Here is an 18,629-nt window from a genome sequence, read left to right on the forward strand (position 1 = left end):
TGTGACTGAAGGAAAATGAGGTCACTGATTAAGAGATTGTGATAGGTCAGGGCACAGCTTTATTGAGTCTTTTAAACACATGATTGATTTTGCGTTCCAGTCCCAGGTACGTATTCCTGAGTGGCGGCAGGGCCTTTCTGAGGTCTCAGAGTCAGCCAAACCAGTGGTTTCCCATACACTCCCTGTTCCACTCCACACGACAGATCCAGCACCACTCAAACTTACACTGGGCACGGGGACACACCATGTGCATACAGCCACCTGGGTACACAGTATAAAAACACAACTTTACAGACAGGCAAAAAGGAGAAGAGAAGACTAAGCTTGGGAAGAGGACAATGTATGAAAGGATTTGAAATCTATTATACAGTATTGTTCCCACTGCAGAGGGAGGGGGGTTAAGGGGTTGGAGAAATAAAGGGCATATCGAAAACAATATAGATATAGAACATATACACCTACTCCTACACCTACTCATTCAATGTTTTTTCTTTATTTGTACTATTTTACTTTCATTGTAGAAAAGTGAAGACATCAAAACTATGAAATAACATATATGGAATCATACAGTATCCAAAAAAGTGTTAAACAAATATATTTTTTATTTGAGATTCTTCAAATAGCCACCCATTGCCTTGATGACAGCTTTGCACACTCTTGGCATTCTCTCAACCAGCTTCACCTGGAATGCTTTTCCAACAGTCTTGAAGGTGTTCCCACATATGCTGAGCACTTGTTGGCTGCTTTTCCTTCACTCTGCAGTCCGACTCATCCAAAACCATCTCAATTTGGTTGAGGTCGGGGGATTGTAGAGGACAGGTTATCTGATGCAGCACTCCATCACTCTCCTATTTGGTAAAATAGCCCTTACACAGCCTGGAGGTGTGTTGGGTCATTGTCCTGTTGAAAAACAAATGATAGTCCCACTAAGCCCAAACTAGATGGGATGGCGTATCGCTGCAGAATGCTGTGGTAGCCATACTGGTTAAGTGTGCCTTGAATTCTAAATAAATCACACAGTGTCACCAGCAAAGCACCACCACACCATAACACCTCCTCCTCCATGCTCTACGGTGGGAAATACACATACGGAGATCATCCGTTCATCCACACCTCATCTCACAAAGACACGGCGGTTGGAACCAAAAAGCTCCAATTTGGAATCCAGACCAAAGGACAAATTTCCACCGGTCTAATGTCCATTGCTCATGTTTCTTGGCCCAAGCAAGTCTCATCTTCTTATTGGTGTCCATTAGTAGTGGTTTCTTTGCAGCAATTCGATCATGAAGGCCTGATTCACCCAGTCTACTCTGAACAGTTGATGTTGAGATGTGTCTCTTACTTGAACTCTGAAGCATTTATTTGAGCTGCAGTTTCGGAGGCTCGTAACTCTGATGAATTTCTCCTCTACAGCAGAGGTAACTCTGGGTCTTCCATTCCTGTGGCGTTCCTCATGAGAGCCAGTTTCATCATAGCGCTTGATGGTTTTTGCGACTGCACTTGAAGAAACTTTCAAAGTTCTTGAAATGTTCCGGATTGACTGACCTTCATGACTTAAAGTAATGATGGACTGTCGTTTCTCTTTGCTTATTTGAGATGTTCTTGCCTTAATATGGACTTGGTATTTTACCAAATAGGGCTATCTTCTGTATACCCCCCGCCCCAACTTGTCACAACACAACTGATTGGCTCAAACACATTAAGAAGGAAAGAAATTCCACAAATTAGCTTTTAAGGAGGCACACCTGTTAATTGAAATTAATTCCAGGTGACAACCTCATGAAGCTGGTTGACAGAATGCCAATCATGTGCAAAGCTGGTTATTTGAAGAATCTCAAAAATAAAATATATTTTGATTTGTTTAACACTTTTTTGGTTACTACATGATTCCATATGTGTTATTTCATCATGTTGATGTCTTCCCTATTATTCTACAATGTTGAAAATAGTACAAATAAAGAAAAACCCTTGAATGAGTAGGTGTTCTAAAACTTTTGACCGGTAGTGTATGTATATATTGGAATAAGGATCAGAAAATGGATGGAGTGAGATGGAGGGATGTGCAGTGCCTTACCACTCTTCTCCACTGGGACCTTGCAATGTGGACATGGACGGGTGGTCTCGTCTATAGTCTCCTGCGAGGCCTGCTCCCACCGAGCCTGAAGAGCTGCCTCCTCGTCCACTACATAACCCTGGGGCGGGAGGTCAAGGGAGAGAGTAAAGAGAGACCAGACCAGGGGTGGGGGTGTGAGAGACTGGGGGTTTATTTCTTGAGTGGATACAGTGAATAGTGTGCTGAAATTTGGTTGATTTAGGAATGCCATCTTGTGGCATGTTTTAAAACTCGAGTCATACATAAAACATATAATATCTCAAAATTCATCTTTACTCACAACTATTATGAGCCATTACAAGTATGTTTCAGTGTCCCCTTTTTAGATACTAATGCTGGCCATGTGGACTGTAGGGGGCAGCAGAGACAGTGCAACAGTGAGCAGCACACATCTGATTGGCTCAGTTACCTGCAGGGCTCCTCCTGAGACAGGTGATGACCTCACATGACATTCCCCCTCATGGAATCCTTCCTTACAGTCACGGCAAAACACAAACTGAAAGAAGACACACAAAATGTTGCCTTAATAATATGATCCCATTTAGTCACACTGAAAACCTGAACTGGGATGCTTCTTAATACTCTATAGTGGCTCCCTTTCCTTTCCAATGGACGCCAGCCATGAATTTGCTTACATCGGTATAGTTCCATCACAACACTGCAGGCGAAGGAAAGGAGACGTGGAGATTAAGTCTCTTTTTTTTACTATTAAGACGCACCCCTGGTTTCAAGGCATTTAATGACTGGCTGTATCTTCTCCCACAGGTTGTATACAAGTTCCTAAGATAGACAGTGGGTGGCGCCATCTCTATACGCTCCCCCACTAGGAGCCACCCAGCCTGCATGTGGAAGTAGGGAGCTGATATACACCGAATCCTTCCACAACCGGGATTAACTAGGAATCTAGAAAGATGCTTTGTATTTTTAGCTCGACTCCATCTTTTGAAGCGCAACAGTGATTTTGCACTTCATCAAAGGGGCTGGAGTTTTGAAGGAGAGGGGGCTTGTCGCTGTTTCTTTCTTTTATTATCTGCTGTTTTTAAGTGTGACTGATAGCAGCTCTCCTCTCAGGTCTGGGGGACAGACGCCTCTTTGTTTCCAAACTCCTGCATGGCGCCGCCTGTGATGAGACAAGGGGAGAAGAGGGGAGCTTCTGACAGGCGCTTTCTTCCTCCCCCTCCCTCGTTCTTTCCCACTCTTCCCTCAGATGAGCCTCCATCATCATCTTCGGCAGAGAACTCTGAACAGTCGCTTCATCAAACGCCCGTGGCGTATGCGCCAAAGCTTGTCTGAGACGCGAGGCGATGAGAAGTGAGGAGTCTCAGGACGCGTCACTACACTGCACTGTAGCACGGTGACCTGATTGTCTGTGAAGTCATTTTGAATGGTTTTCTGCAACATTCAACAGTAACCTGTCTTAAGTTTCACTTCAGTAGAAGCTTCATATCACTACGGTTATAATAAACTCAAATTATAACTATATGACAGCAAGAGCCTATGACAGGTCTCTTTTCCTCCTGATCAGGTCTCTTGGTCAGGAGAAAATCCTCACCTCTAAGTTGAAGTCATTTGTCTAGCCGAGTTGGGCCGGGGGCCGGGTGGGGCGAAGGTTTGCGGCTGGGTTGAGGGTTGGCCAGTGGGTGGGATGCTTGGCTGGTACAGAGACAGAGCTGTCCAGTGGAGTGTGGAAGACTCATGAAGGGTTGCAGCAGGTTTCCGGTGGCTGACAAACCTATTTCCCCTCGCCTCCCTTCACTGAGCAACACAACGGATCACAGCACCCCAGACAGCACCCTCAGAGGGTAAACATACACACATGCACTGACACAAACACACACACACACACACACAGTCACAAAAACGGACATAGCCTTTGTAAGTCAACATTAAGTGATGTGCAGCCCTGTGCTGTTGCTCAGTATTGGGTGGATATCATATTGTAATGTAGATTCAGCACACTGCAGTGTCTGTCTCAGTACAGAATCATATGGCACATGTGAAGTTTTGAACTGAGCAGCACTGGGAACTCTTCTAAATTAGAGCACTCTTGTGAAGCTCTAAGAAGAGCTCTGTGAGAGAGCTTACTGATGAAGTGGCAAAGTCATCCCCTTCTGCCCTCCCTGACACCCTTCCTTTCTCGCAATCTCTCTCTCTCTCATATAAAGTGCATTCAGAAAGCATTCACACCCTTTGACATTTTCTACATTTTGTTGTGTTACAGCCTGAATTTAAAATAATTGAGATCGTTCTGTCACAGGTCAAACAATAACCTATAATGTCAAAGTGGAATGATGTTTGACATTTTTACAAATTAATGAAAAATAAAAACCTGAAATGTCTTGAGTTAATAAGTATAAGACCCCTTTGTTATGGCAAGCCTAAATAAGTTCAGGAGTAAAACGTTGCTTAACAAGTTACATAATAAGTTGCATGGACTCACTCTGTGTGCAATAATGGTGTTTAAGATGATTTTTGTACCCCACACATACAATTATATTTAAGGCCTAGCAGTGAATTTCAAACACAGATTCAACCACAAAGACCAGGGAGGTTTTACAATGCCTCACAAAGAAGGGCTCCAAACAGACAGTGAATATCCCTTTGAGCATGGTGAAGTTATTAATTACATTTTGGATGGTGTATCAATACACCCAGTCACTACAAAGATACAGGCGTCCGGAGTCCTTCCTAACTCAGTTGCCAGAGAGGAAGGAAACCACTCAGGGATTTTACCACGAGGCCGATGGTGACTTTAGAACAGTTACAGAGTTTAATGGCTGTGATAAGAGAAAACTGAGGATGGATCAACATGTTAGTTACTCCACAATACTAACCTAATTGACAGAGTGAAAAGAAGGAAGCCTGTACAGAATAAAAGTATTCCAAAACATGCAACTTGTTTACAACAAGGCACTAAAGTAAAACTGCAAAAAAAATGTGGCAAAGCAATTCACTTTGTGTCCTGAATACAAAGTGTTATGTTTGGGGCAAATCCAATACAACATATTACTGAGTACCACACTACCTATTTTCAAGCATAGGGGTGGCTGCATCATGTTATGGCTATGCTTGTAATCGTTAAGGACTGGGGACATTTTCAGGATAAAAAATAAAGGGAATGGGGCTAAGTACAGGCAAAATCCTAGAGGAAAACCTGGTTCAGTCTTTCCACCAGACACTGGGAGATGAATTCACCTTTTAGCAGGACAATAACTTAAAACACATGGCCAAAATCTACATTGGAGTTGCTCACCAAGAAGACAGCGAAAGTTCCTGAGTGGCAGAGTTACTGTTATGACTTAAATCTGCTTGAAAATCTATGGCAAGACCTTAAAGTGGTTGTCTAGCAATGATTAAACAACCAATTTGACAGAGCTTGAATCATTAAAAAAAATAAAAAATAAATGGGCAAATGTTGCACAATCCAGGTGTGGAAAACTCAGAGACCCAGAAAGACTCACATCTGTAATCGCTGCCAAAGTTGTCTCTAACATGTATTGACTCAGGGGGTTGAATTACTTACCTAATAAAGATATATTAGTGTTTTATTTTTCAGAAATAAATATTTATTCATAAATAAATTAGATTCTTTCTTCCATTATAATATTTTGTGTAGATCGTTGGCAGAAAAATGACAATTACATCAATTTTTAAACCACTTAGTAACACAACAAAATGTGGAAAAAGTCCAGGGGTGTGAATACTTTCTGAAAGCACCGTCAGAAGAAAAGAGTCTCTGACTCTCACACAATCACATCACTCAAGACACAAAACAAAGATACTCTCTTGCTGTACATCTGCTAACTGAAAATCACACAAACAAACACATTGGAGTACCAAAGACAGAGGAATATTTCACCATCATCTCTTTAACACAGACAGACACACACACACACACTATACGAACACCCACACACACCCTGCAGTTCTCCCTATCCAACCCTACAGCCCACCTCCCGTGTCTGCGCTCAGATTCAGTGCTCGGGCTCGTTTAACCTCGTCCCCAGGCTAATTGCAACCGAGAGCCGGCTGGTGGACGAGACTAGGACCTGCATGGTCCACAGAGATAAAATGTCCTATTGCATGTTTACAGGTCTCCTCTGCTGACCAGTGTCTATTGTACCCTGCGGCTGCAGCCGGGTCCGCCAGGGCCCATCTGAGCTGTACGTCGTACCAGAGCTGCAGCAAGGGGCTCCTAAAGCCAGCTCACAAACACTAGCAGGGAGGACATGAAAAAGACAGGGAGGCGGGCAATATTGATTTCTGTATGTGGTGTCTTTAAGAGAAGCCAGCTCACCAGTATCCTAAGGCCTTAAGCACCCCCCCCCACCCCCCAAAAAGAGAACTGCATCTGGGGGAGTGTTAAAGTGATAGGATCCTTGTCTTAAAGTAGCAGCCTGACACTTATAGAGGCTTTATCTGCTTCCCACAGACCTCTGGATGGACTGGAATGAATGTGCACACACACACACCACCACCCTCTCAGTCAAATCAAATGTATTTCTAAAGCCCTTCTTACATCAGCTTATATATCAATGTGCTGTACGGAAACCCAGCCTAAAACCCCAAACAATGCAGGTGTAGAAGCACGGTGGCTAGGAAAAATGTCAATGTCACCTGGGATCTTATGGCTACACACACATGTATGTATGCTCCCTCCCTCCCTCTCTCTTCCTTTCTCTTCCTCTCTAAGCCAGGCTGCTGTTAGTGGAGACAGATAGATGGAGAGATTGAGATAGAGACTGATATACTGTAGGTGAGCGATGAGCCCTGTAGCGACCCCAATTCTGCTCCCCTTGTGATGAAGATGGTGGTGTTTGCAAACATGCAATCAGTCGGCACTAATGTATACTATCTCCTAATCTTTAAATCGGGTGGCTAATTAGAGAGCATCATGCAACTCGTTTTAAAACGACATCTCTTCACGTGTTGTGTGCTTGCGCGTATGCATGTCTCACCCCGCATCCCAAACCGTTGCTGAGCAGACACTGGATCATCCTCTTGTCCTCCTCAGGCAGCAGGCCTGCTCCACATCCAGGGGCTGGACACAACACTCCTCCCATCTGGAGGAGACACTCCTCGGCTGCATACTGCTGGTACCGCTCATACTGATATACACACACAGAGAGAGAGTGAGATTCATTCATTATTTCATTATCCGTTCTTGATGGATTTGAAGTAAATGACTTTCTGCTATGACAATATGGTATTTCATGTCTTTAAGCATCATTTTATTGACATTTATTGAGAGAAGGAAAAAGGCAGGGGCAAAAGAGAAGTGCACTCATGCATATGCACACACAATATACACACAACCACAGACACACACACACACACACACAGCATTATGACCAGACACATAGTCATGCTAATTGTGTCTCCGTGACAAGGCTAATTGATGCATGCCTCAATCATACATCTGCATAAAGGCTCAGCTCAGAAGGGGCTTTTAACCATCCGGTTCACATCACTTATGCTTTCAGAGTGGCGCGTTTCACTGAGCAATGGAACCACAGGGCAAGCTTAGAGTTGGCTAAGCATTCATATTCAGAATTCAAAGCCCCGCCAATAACTCACTCATGCAACAGGAGCATCGTTTCATCACTTCATTATGTTTACTATTGCAAATGTGCTAATCCTATGTCGGAGTAAATTGAAATAATGTCGAAGAGAGTATGTTTGCCTGAAGAGTCTCAGGAGTGAACAATGGCGCACGGTCCTTATTGTTTATGATTTCCCTTATTAGTAAGCTACTTCAAAATGACACTATTTTACAGTGGAAGTATAGAAGTGTGGAAGATAAGGAGGAGTATAGGGCACTCAAATTCAAAGCCAGATCCACTGCTTTCCACTACCTTGTAGGGTCAGATTTTAATACCCCTGGCAGAGGGGGTGAATGAAGAGTATTGAGTGGTAGAGTAGAGAATCAGACACTCCCTCTTAAAACCGACTCCTGCTCTTCCTGGCTGAGGTGCTGTGAGATGGATGGAGAGAGCGAGAGATGTTGCTCATTTGGGACGGATGTTAGGCTAGTTGAAGGGTGGGCTGGTAGCTCAGTTTGTAGAGCATGGAGCTTACAACACCAGGATAGTGGCAGACACTGTATTGTAGCACCAGATGAGACAATTAAAGCACTGTTAGATGTGACAGAGAGACCAGGAGCATATTTCCCTTGTGACCTGAGTGAGACAGGAAGGCTGAGGTTGATGCTGGGTGGCGGTGGGGATGCTAGTTTCCCTCTAGATAGGATAGATAGGAGTTTGTTTGTTTGGGGTCACTGTTCAGGACTCACCTGTTCATCACCTAGGGCTCGGAAGTGATGCAACTCCGTTATGAGAGAGTCTGGGCAGCCAGCTAGAGATAGAAATAGAGGGAGAAATTAGAGGTGAAGAAAATTGGTAAGGAAAGGGAAAGAAAAAGAGGAGAGAGAAAGAGAAATGGAGGAGAGAGATTGATCTTCATCAATGAGCGAAATGAACACAGCCATTTGTGCACAACAGGCAAACACCCACACACTCATTGGAAAAAGACGCACTGTTATATACACCTCATCCAGCATAGGTCAACCGCGAGAGACAAGGCCCCTCATCCCAGCCCAGAAGATCCCACGAGGAGCAGAGTAGTAGAATATACAAGGGGGATGTTGTGTCATAACGGTCCTCCGTCTAGCTGACAGGATCATCTCAAACAACCGAGGCTCACCTTTAAATCTACATAGGATAATCACACAAGGCAAATGACCCAACGCTGAATGCATGTGGGTGTGTTTGCTTGTGTGCGTGACACAGCAGGCGCGTGGTGTCCTGTCCTCTTTTAACAATCTTTTTGTTCATCATATAAGGTTAGGATTAGACATAAGGTTAGCAGTGTGGTTAAGGTTAGGGTTTAAAGCCGATTTTAAGAAGGGAAATTGTAGAAATAGACGGGGTTTAGCCATAGTTATGACTTTTTGGCTGTGGTAACTAGTGACAACCCTAGGTCAGCCGCCAACTCTGCACCCTGTGTTGTCTCTGTGCCAGACTCCTGCCCAGAGGAGGAAGATGGACAGCGTCCCTCTCCCTCTATATCCCCTGATGATAGCGGTGGCCTCTCTCTGTGATGTATCTGCGCACTCACACCACTGTCAGCGAAATATTGCTGCCTATTTATGGCTGAGGCCAATCCAAGCTGTGTGGTGGTCTCAACCCCAGGCTAGGCCAAGCAAGTTTCTCAGCCAAGGCTGGGCATTGCTCCTGATGGACTGTGACACAGAGTGAGTCTGAATGAATGAATGAATGAATGAATGAATGAATGAATGAATGTATGTGCGTGGCTGTGATTTTCACTCCATTCCCTCAATGTTGATTCCTTTCAGTACAGTGAAGTGATTGCATTCCGGACCTCAGGAGTGACCATCAGTGCTGCAGGACAATTCCCATTTTACAAGGAGGTGATTCTCTGAGAATGAGTGATCAGCTCAATCTCATCTCCGGGGTCAGATGTGTTTAGTGGTATGGGTATTGAGATGAATTCATGTATTTCCCTTTCCTGTCAAAGGCATATAAAATCCCCAAGCCAACGACCCCATAGGCGGACAGGAAATCAAGACATGCCCCTTGGCAAACAAGCAGCTCTTGTAACACTAACAATAAAAAGACTTGAACTTAACCTAGCCCAGGTCTGGGGACCCTAAGGACAGAGTAAGTACTAGGTCCATAGGAAACTTATGTCCAACTTCCAACTGTCCATGTTTCTTTGTATAGAGCCTGTCTGTGAGTAGCAGAACAAGTCAGACAATCTCCTACATAGACACCGTTAGCTGTAGCTTGAGCCCTGTAGGCTCCAGCATGCTAATGTCGCTAATCTCTCCTGGGGTCTCCTTTGCCACAGCGCCGCCGCCACGGTCTCACTGTTCTTATGCAAATCCCTCCGACGAACGCTAATCACGCAGCCCGGGCTGGGAGGGACGTTCCGATGGGGAGAATGTGAAAAGGAAGAAGATAGAAAAAAACACAAGACACCGACTTTTGTCTGAACGTAATTAAAGATACAGACAGCCGGCGACAGGGACAGAGTGACATGACGTTGCCATGGTGATGTGGGGACAGAGGAGCGGCCCTTGCAGATAGAAAGCGAGTGACAGAAATTGACAGACAAATTCAGACAGACACAGATAACAAAGGGAACAGAGGAACAGCCATAAGAGAGAGAGAGAGAGAGAGTGAGAGAGACAGACAGAAATGGAAAGAGGAAGGGGAGGGGATAGACAGATAGGGAGGAATTCTCTAAGTAAGGGAGGGATTCTCTAAGTAACATCTCTCAGAACAGAAGACATACGAGTAACTAAAGTTTGAGGTCACAGGTCAAACAAAGGATTCTACACCCGGGGTGCGTTCAGTACGACAGAACGGTGTTAAAAGTTTAATTCAAAGGAAATTGTAGTGTACTGTACGCCCATTTCAAGTACGGCATGATTATGATGGCCCAGAGGACCACCATCGTGTATAGTGTGCTGCATGAGTTTTGCAATTTAAAAATGGTCAAACTCAAATTGACCACGCCACACCCATCAAAGGGGAGCAGACGTATTTCATAATAAGAATGCTGCCCACTGTTTTGGGGAATTGTGTCGTTTAGTACAAACAGTCACACAAACGTAGTAAACATTGAACTGAACTGAACGCACCCCCGGATTTATGTTGTGCCATTTCCCATCACTCTGCTGCTTATCCAAAAGGACAACCAGTTAAAAAGGAGATCAACTTCTTTCAGTGTCAAATCAATTCACTCAGCGCTTCCTTAATGACTGTTATTTAGCCGCCGTGCTTGATAGTTTATTGATCCCTTCATAACAGTGTGTAAAATTGCCTTAAGACAACCGTTTTAAACTTGCGCGACTGAAGGGGAAAGACGGGAGTCTGAGGATGTGGAGGGGCTGGAATGGTCAGTTATCATCTGTACATGATGATGGTGTACCAGCTCAATCCGTAAAGCAGAAAGCTTCAAAAGTATTGGGACAGTGACATTTTTGGTTTTGGCTCTGTACTCCAACACTTTGGATTTGAAATGATACAATGACTGTGAGGTTAAAGTACAGACTGTCAGATTTAATTTGAGGGTATTTCAATCGATACTGGGTGAACCGTTTATAAATTACAGCACTTTTGTAAATATTCCCCACATTTTAGAGGACCAAAAGTATGAGACACACTTGTGTGTATTAAAGTAGTCAAAAGTTTAGTATTTGGTCCCATATTCCTAGCACTCAATGATTACATCAAGCTTTTGACTCCACAAACTTGTTGGATGCATTTGCTGTTTGTTTTGGTTGCATTTCAGATTATGTTCTGCCCAACAGAAATGAATGGTAAATAATGTATTGTGTCATTTTGGAGTCACTTTTATTGTAAATAAGAATATGTTTCTAACCACTTCTACATTAATGTGGATGCTACCGAATCGTGAATAATGATGAGTGAGAAAGTTAGACGCATAAATACACTATATATACAAAGGTATGTGGACACCCCTTCAAATTTGTGGATTCGGCTATTTCAGCCACACCCGTTGCTGACAGGTGTATAAAATCGAGCACAGCCATGCAATCGCCATAGATAAACATTGCCAGTAGAATGGCCTTACTGAAGAGCTCAGTGACTTTCAACATGGCACCATCATAGGATATCACCTTTCCAACAAGTCAGTTGGTAAAATTTATTCCCTGGTCAACTGTAAGTGCTGTTATTGTGAAGTAGAAATGTCTAGGAGCAACAACGGCTCAGCCACGAAGTGGTAGGTTACACAAAACACAGAACGGGACCACCGAGTGCTGAAGCGCATAACAATAGCCTGTCCTCACTACCAAGTTCCAAACTGCCTCTGGAAGCAACAATAACTGCTAGTCAGGAGCTTCATGAAATGGGCTTCCATGGCCGAGCAGCTGCACACAAGCCTAAGATCACTATGTGCAATGCCAAATGTCAGTTGGAGTGGTGGAAAGCTCGCCGCCATTTGACTCTGGAGCAGTGGAAACTATGGAGTGATGAATCCCGCTTCACCATCTGGCAGTCCAACGGATGAATCTGGGTTTGGCGGATGCCAGTAGAACACTACCTGCCCCAATGCATAGTGCCAACTATAAAGTTTGGTGGAGGAGGAATAAGGATCTGGGGCTGTTTTTCCATAGGTCGGGCTAGGCCCCTTAGCTCCAGTGAAGGGAAATCTTAACTCTACAGCAAACAGTGACATTCTGGACTTTGTGGCAACCGTTTGGGGAAGGCCCTTTCCTGTTTCAGCATGACAATATCCCCTTGCACAAAGCAGGGTCAAAACAGAAATGGTTTGTCGAGATCAGTGTGGAAGAACTTGACTGGCCTGCACAGAGCCCTGACCTCAACCCCATTGAACATCTTTGGGATGAATTGGAATGCCGACTGCGAGCCAGGCTTAATCACCCAACATCAGTGCCCGACCTCACTAATGCTCTTGTGGCTGAATGGAAGCAAGTCCCCGCAGCATCCCAACATGCAGCATGATGATGATCACACCAACTGTGCTAATGTAGCAGCTCCAGTGTGACTGACTGTGCTAGGCTAATGTAGCAGCTCCAGTGTGACTGACTGTGCTAGGCTAGTGTAGCAGCTCCAATGTGACTGACTGTGCTAGGCTAATGTAGCAGCTCCAGTGTGACTGACTGTTCTAGGCTAATGTAGCAGTTACGGTGTTACTATGCTACAGTAGGCTAATCTATTCGTTTCTACTGTTATGTATGTTTTTTGAGATTTGGCCAGCGGGCGATTATTATTCACCCCGAGGGGAATGATTGTTCTCTCATCTACTGATTCACTGGGGATTCTCTGTGTGTTGTAACATATTATACAGTGCCTTCAGAAAGTAGTCATAGCTCTTGACTCATTCCACATTTTGCTGTGGATAAATTGATGTTTTTTCTTACCCATCTACACACAATGCTCCATAATGACAAAGTGAAAACGTTTTTAGAAATGTTTGCAAATGTATTGTAAATTAAATAAAGAAATCAAATTTACATGTAGTTTCAAAAAGTGCTCTAATTTCTAAACAGTTCACCTGATATGGAGACAAATAACCTCAAATAACCTCAATTTTAACCTCAATCTAAAGTGCTGAAGTACAGAGCCAAAACAAAAAAACTAACTAGATTTCAGCCGCGGCCTGATTTTTTCTTGAGAAGATGGTTGGGTGCCCGTGAAAATAATTACAAATAATTTGTAGACTGCAAATTGGCCGCAAGAAGCCAAAACAGATATAATGTTTGACTAAAACATAATCATTTCAAACCTTGCTGACATTTGTATATGATCACGTATGTCTCTATTATGCGTTAAATTAAAATCAAATTGGAGCTGATTTCCTGTTGTTTTTTTTACAGTCCATTACGCTCAGAAAACTTGGGAGGCCAAATAAAGCCAAATTTGGCCCACCAGTTGGGGAACCCTGTTGTAAAAGCCCTTTTGGCAGCGATTACAGCTGTGAGTCTTTCTGGATAACCAGCAGCATACCAGCCTGCATCCCACTGCTGGCTTGCCTCTGAAGCTAAGCAGGGTTGGTACTGGTTGGTCCCTGGATGGGAGACCAGATGCTGCTGGAAGTGATGTTGGAGGGTCAGTAGGAGGCACTCTTTCCTCTGGTCTAAAAAAATATATATTCTAATTCCCCAGGGCAGTGATGGGGGATGTTAAATGGGTGTCCTCACTCTGTGGTACAAAAAAGATCCCATTGCATCATAAGAGTAGGGGTGTTAACCCAGGTGTCCATCCATCATCACGGCCATTAAACTCAGTAACTGTTTTAAAGTCACCATTGGCCTCATGGTGAAATCTCTGGGTGGTTTCCAACCTCTCTAGCAACTGAGGGTGACAGGATAGTGTATCAATGCACCCAAAGTGTAATTAATAACTTTACCATGCTCAAAGGGATACTGTTTTCACCCATCAACCAATATGTGCCCTTCTTTGCAAGGCATTGGAAAACCTCCCTGGTCTTTTGGTCAAAATTCGACTGCGGGACCTTACAGATAATTGTATGTGGGCTACAGAGATGAGGTAGTCATTCAAAATTCCTGTTAAACACTACTGTGCACACAGAGTGAATCCATGCAACTTATGTGATTTGTTAAGCACATTCTTACTGCTGAACTTATCTAGGCTTGTCATAACAAAGGGGTTGAATACAGTTGTAACACAACTGAAGGCACTGTAACTGTACTGACACTGATGCAGTGGAGACTATGAGAAGTGGAACTGGAGCGGAGCGATCCCAAAGGCTGGAGCGTCTGCCTTCTCACCCGCTCCAACTTTGCTCCAGTAGCGCTCACTACACGAGCTCAGGGCATGCCCGGCTCAGCATGCATTTGTAGTCTACTTGTTTGCTACTATAGCCCCTTGCTTTCACTAGTCACAGAGTTCTCGAAATATTTTCATAAAGAAACTGAGAAAACACACTAAATCAAGGTGACTTACAAAGATGAGGACCAAGAGCAAGAGAGGTAGTGTGGTGATGTAGTGTCCACAACTAAAGAATCAATGTGGAATCTGAAAAGACACATATCCCGAAAGCATGATGGTTGTACTTACTATGTGCACATGCTGAAAGAAAGGAACGAGGTGGGTAGATAAAACTAAGTGTCTTTGTAGCAAAGTATTTATAAACTAAAAATCAGATCTCTTAAACGTTTCGTTCATTTTTGTTCCATTATCTATACATTAGGCCATACTTGATATTGTCCCAATAGGCCATACTTGATATTGTCCCAATAGGCCTGGCATACTTTCCACATTTCTTTTTTTGCATTGGTTTATTTTGCCTAAAAACTTTTAGGTCTACATGTATGTATGTATGTATGTATGTATGTATGTATGTATGTATGTATGTATGTATGTATGTATGTTATGTATGTATGTAATGTATGTATGTAATGTATGTATGTATGTATGTATGTATGTATGTATGTATGTATGTATGTATGTATGTATGTATGTTATGTATGTATGTATGTATGTATGTATAAAAAATAAAAATCTGCATCTCTGCCCAGCCTGGCAAGATTAGCATCCCCAGTGGCTTTGCACGTGAGGAGAGGACCTTCTCTGCTGCTGGCCGGCTCTCCAGGCATCATCACATGAGCCTGAAGCCACACACTGGCCAAACAGTGTGAATGAATTCAAAGGCACTAAGTCATTTTTGGTTTAATTCACATTTAATTCAGTAAGTCACAGCCTATATGTGCAATTTATAGACAATAATGATTAATACAACAAAATGTTGTTTAGACGCTGAGCGCTTTATATGTCCTTACCAGCCTATTGTGTCGCACGCTCAAATGCTTCACAATGTATTTCTTTGTAGGCTATAACCTTGAAATAATATAGCCTAAATAATTAATTTTTGTTCCTTCTTAGGCTCCCGGTCTGGCTCCTGACTTATTTAGAGTGTTATATGCTGTTTAATATGACATGTATCCTATTTGAAATGATGTGTGCTTCTTACATTTACCTTTTCATCTTTTTTTCAAATACTTTTCATTCAAATCCATATGGTTTACTTCAAAACCAAATGGGAGGTCCAGGTAGTCACTAAAAAAGATGGGTGTTGGTTAAATTGTGATTTTAATGAATGGAGCACATTTGGAGAGGCAGTTGTTCTGTACCTGTGAGCGTGGAGCGGTTTTTAGCGGAACGGTTGGAAAAGACATGGAGCACGGAAGCGGTGCTAGAACAGTACCAATCCTTTTCTCTAGAGACATTCTCAACTCTAAAAGCCTTTCTAGTACAGCACAGGTATGAAGACGTATGGTCTTGCTATTTACTATGCACGGGCCGATGTCGGCGTCTTTTGGGCCATCTTAAAAAATAGATATTTATTTATATATATATATATTTGGTGCAGTCCAGACCAACCTGGATTTCAACGTTCACGGATGTCGAAGTTTTGGTCCGGATCAGATTTGGTCCGGTCCCGACCGGCCTTGATTTCAACGTCCTCAAACATCTGGACCGGCCTTGATTTAACCCAAACATAGACATCTAGTATTCTTTCAGATTTGGTCCAGTTTGGAGACAGCAAAGCACAACACAGTACAGTTCAGCACAGCAGAGTAGATAATAGTATAATGTACTGTATTGTAGAGACGGACAATATGGAAAAGAAAATGCACATTGATATTTATAGCAAAAAATGTATCGTAATCTGTGATAAATTACGATCAAAAAAATAAATTTGGGGGGGGTACTAGAGCTGGCGATATGGAAACAAATGTAATATCGTGGTAAATGTAATACTACAATATATACAGTGCCTTGCGAAAGTATTCGGCCCCCTTGAACTTTGCGACCTTTTGCCACATTTCAGGCTTCAAACATAAAGATATAAAACTGTATTTTTTTGTGAAGAATCAACAACAAGTGGGACACAATCATGAAGTGGAACAACATTTATTGGATATTTCAAACTTTTTTAACAAATCAAAAACTGAAAAATTGGGCGTGCAAAATTATTAACACACCAGGCAGGTCCGAGATACTGTTGTGAAGAAGTTTAAAGCCGGATTTGGATACAAAAAGATTTCCCAAGCTTTAAACATCCCAAGGAGCACTGTGCAAGCGATAATATTGAAATGGAAGGAGTATCAGACCACTGCAAATCTACCAAGACCTGGCCGTCCCTCTAAACTTTCAGCTCATACAAGGAGAAGACTGATCAGAGATGCAGCTAAGAGGCCCATGATCACTCTGGATGAACTGCAGAGATCTACAGCTGAGGTGGGAGACTCTGTCCATAGGACAACAATCAGTCGTATATTGCACAAATCTGGCCTTTATGGAAGAGTGGCAAGAAGAAAGCCATTTCTTAAAGATATCCATAAAAAGTGTTGTTTAAAGTTTGCCACAAACCACCTGGGAGACACACCAAACATGTGGAAGAAGGTGCTCTGGTCAGATGAAACCAAAATTGAACTTTTTGGCAACAATGCAAAACGTTATGTTTGGCGTAAAAGCAACACAGCTCATCACCCTGAACACACCATCCCCACTGTCAGTGGCAGCATCATGGTTTGGGCCTATTTTTCTTCAGCAGGGACAGGGAAGATGGTTAAAATTGATGGGAAGATGGATGGAGCCAAATACAGGACCATTCTGGAAGAAAACCTGATGGAGTCTGCAAAAGACCTGAAACTGGGACGGAGATTTGTCTTCCAACAAGACAATGATCCAAAACATAAAGCAAAATCTACAATGGAATGGTTCAAAAATAAACATATCCAGGTGTTAGAATGGCCAAGTCAAAGTCCAGACCTGAATCCAATCGAGAATCTGTGGAAAGAACTGAAAACTGCTGTTCACAAATGCTCTCCATCCAACCTCACTGAGCTCGAGCTGTTTTGCAAGGAGGAATGGGAAAACATTTCAGTCTCTCGATGTGCAAAACTGATAGAGACATACCCCAAGCGACTTACAGCTGTAATCGCAGCAAAAGGTGGCGCTACAAAGTATTAACTTAAGGGGGCTGAATCATTTTGCACGCCCAATTTTTCAGTTTTTGATTTGTTAAAAAAGTTTGAAATATCCAATAAATGTCGTTCCACTTCATCATTGTGTCCCACTTGTTGTTGATTCTTCACAAAAAAATACAGTTTTATATCTTTATGTGTGAAGCCTGAAATGTGGCAAAAGGTCGCAAAGTTCAAGGGGGCCGAATACTTTCGCAAGGCACTGTATATGCAGTACCAGTCAAAAGTTGGGCAACACCTACTAATTCAAGGGTTTTTCTTTATGTTTTACTATTTTCTACACTGTAGAATAATAGTAAAGACATCAAAACTATGAAATAACACATATGGAATCATGTAGTAACCAAAAAAAAGTGTTAAACAAATCTAAATATATTTTAGATTATATATTCTTCAAAGTAGCCACCCTTTTCATTGATGACACACACTCATGGCATTCTCTCATTTAGATTCATGAGGTAAAATAGTCCTTACACAGCCTGGAGGTGTGTTTTGGGTCATTGTCCTGTTGAAAAACAAATGTTAGTCCCAATAAGCGCAAACCAGATGGGATGGCGTATCGCTGCAGAATGCTGTGGTAGCCATGCTGGTTAAGTGTGCCATTGTAGAAAATAGTAAATATAAAGAAAAACCCTGGAATGAGTAGAGTAGGTGTGTCCAAACTTTTGACTGGTACTGTGTGTGTGTGTGTTTTTAAGGACAGTTATATTAGCAGGGCTCTAAACATTTTTTTCCAGCGCCAAGTAAACACAACTGAGATGGTAGCCTGATAAAAAAGTAAACTATTTCATCTAATATATCCAGAAAATACATGATCGATATTTTGATGTTCAACCTGTCAAAATGCACATTTTTGTACATATTGGCCTATATTATTTGCATCCTGAGGAAGTGGGACCTCAAAACAGAGCTGGATTGATAACTCTAAATAGGATATTATTTCTATAGAGCCATGTTGGCTAAATCGATTAATCTACCAGGAAATAGGCT

The 18,629-nt window shown here is 42.7% G+C and overlaps 1 protein-coding gene across 3 annotated transcripts in view; it reads right to left on the bottom strand.

The window, feature by feature from the left end:
* Positions 1-42: 42 nt before the first annotated feature.
* The window catches only part of prkn (parkin RBR E3 ubiquitin protein ligase), a 97,754-nt gene continuing 79,167 nt past the window's right edge, over positions 43-18,629 (bottom strand). For 2 of the 3 annotated variants that reach the window (XM_024424561.2, XM_024424562.2), the window contains exons 8-12: positions 8,406-8,467; positions 7,072-7,221; positions 2,523-2,609; positions 2,075-2,192; positions 43-261 (exon numbers count right to left, since the gene is read on the bottom strand). In XM_024424561.2, coding sequence (XP_024280329.1) covers positions 152-261; positions 2,075-2,192; positions 2,523-2,609; positions 7,072-7,221; positions 8,406-8,467 — 527 coding nt within the window. In that variant the 3' untranslated portion in view covers positions 43-151. Of the gene's footprint in view, positions 262-2,074; positions 2,193-2,522; positions 2,610-3,665; positions 3,935-7,071; positions 7,222-8,405; positions 8,468-18,629 lie in introns of those variants that run through there. The other variant, XR_002953901.2, reaches the window with a different exon arrangement.

This window comes from Oncorhynchus tshawytscha, linkage group LG06 (assembly GCF_018296145.1).
Source record: "Oncorhynchus tshawytscha isolate Ot180627B linkage group LG06, Otsh_v2.0, whole genome shotgun sequence".
Taxonomy (NCBI): domain Eukaryota; kingdom Metazoa; phylum Chordata; class Actinopteri; order Salmoniformes; family Salmonidae; genus Oncorhynchus; species Oncorhynchus tshawytscha.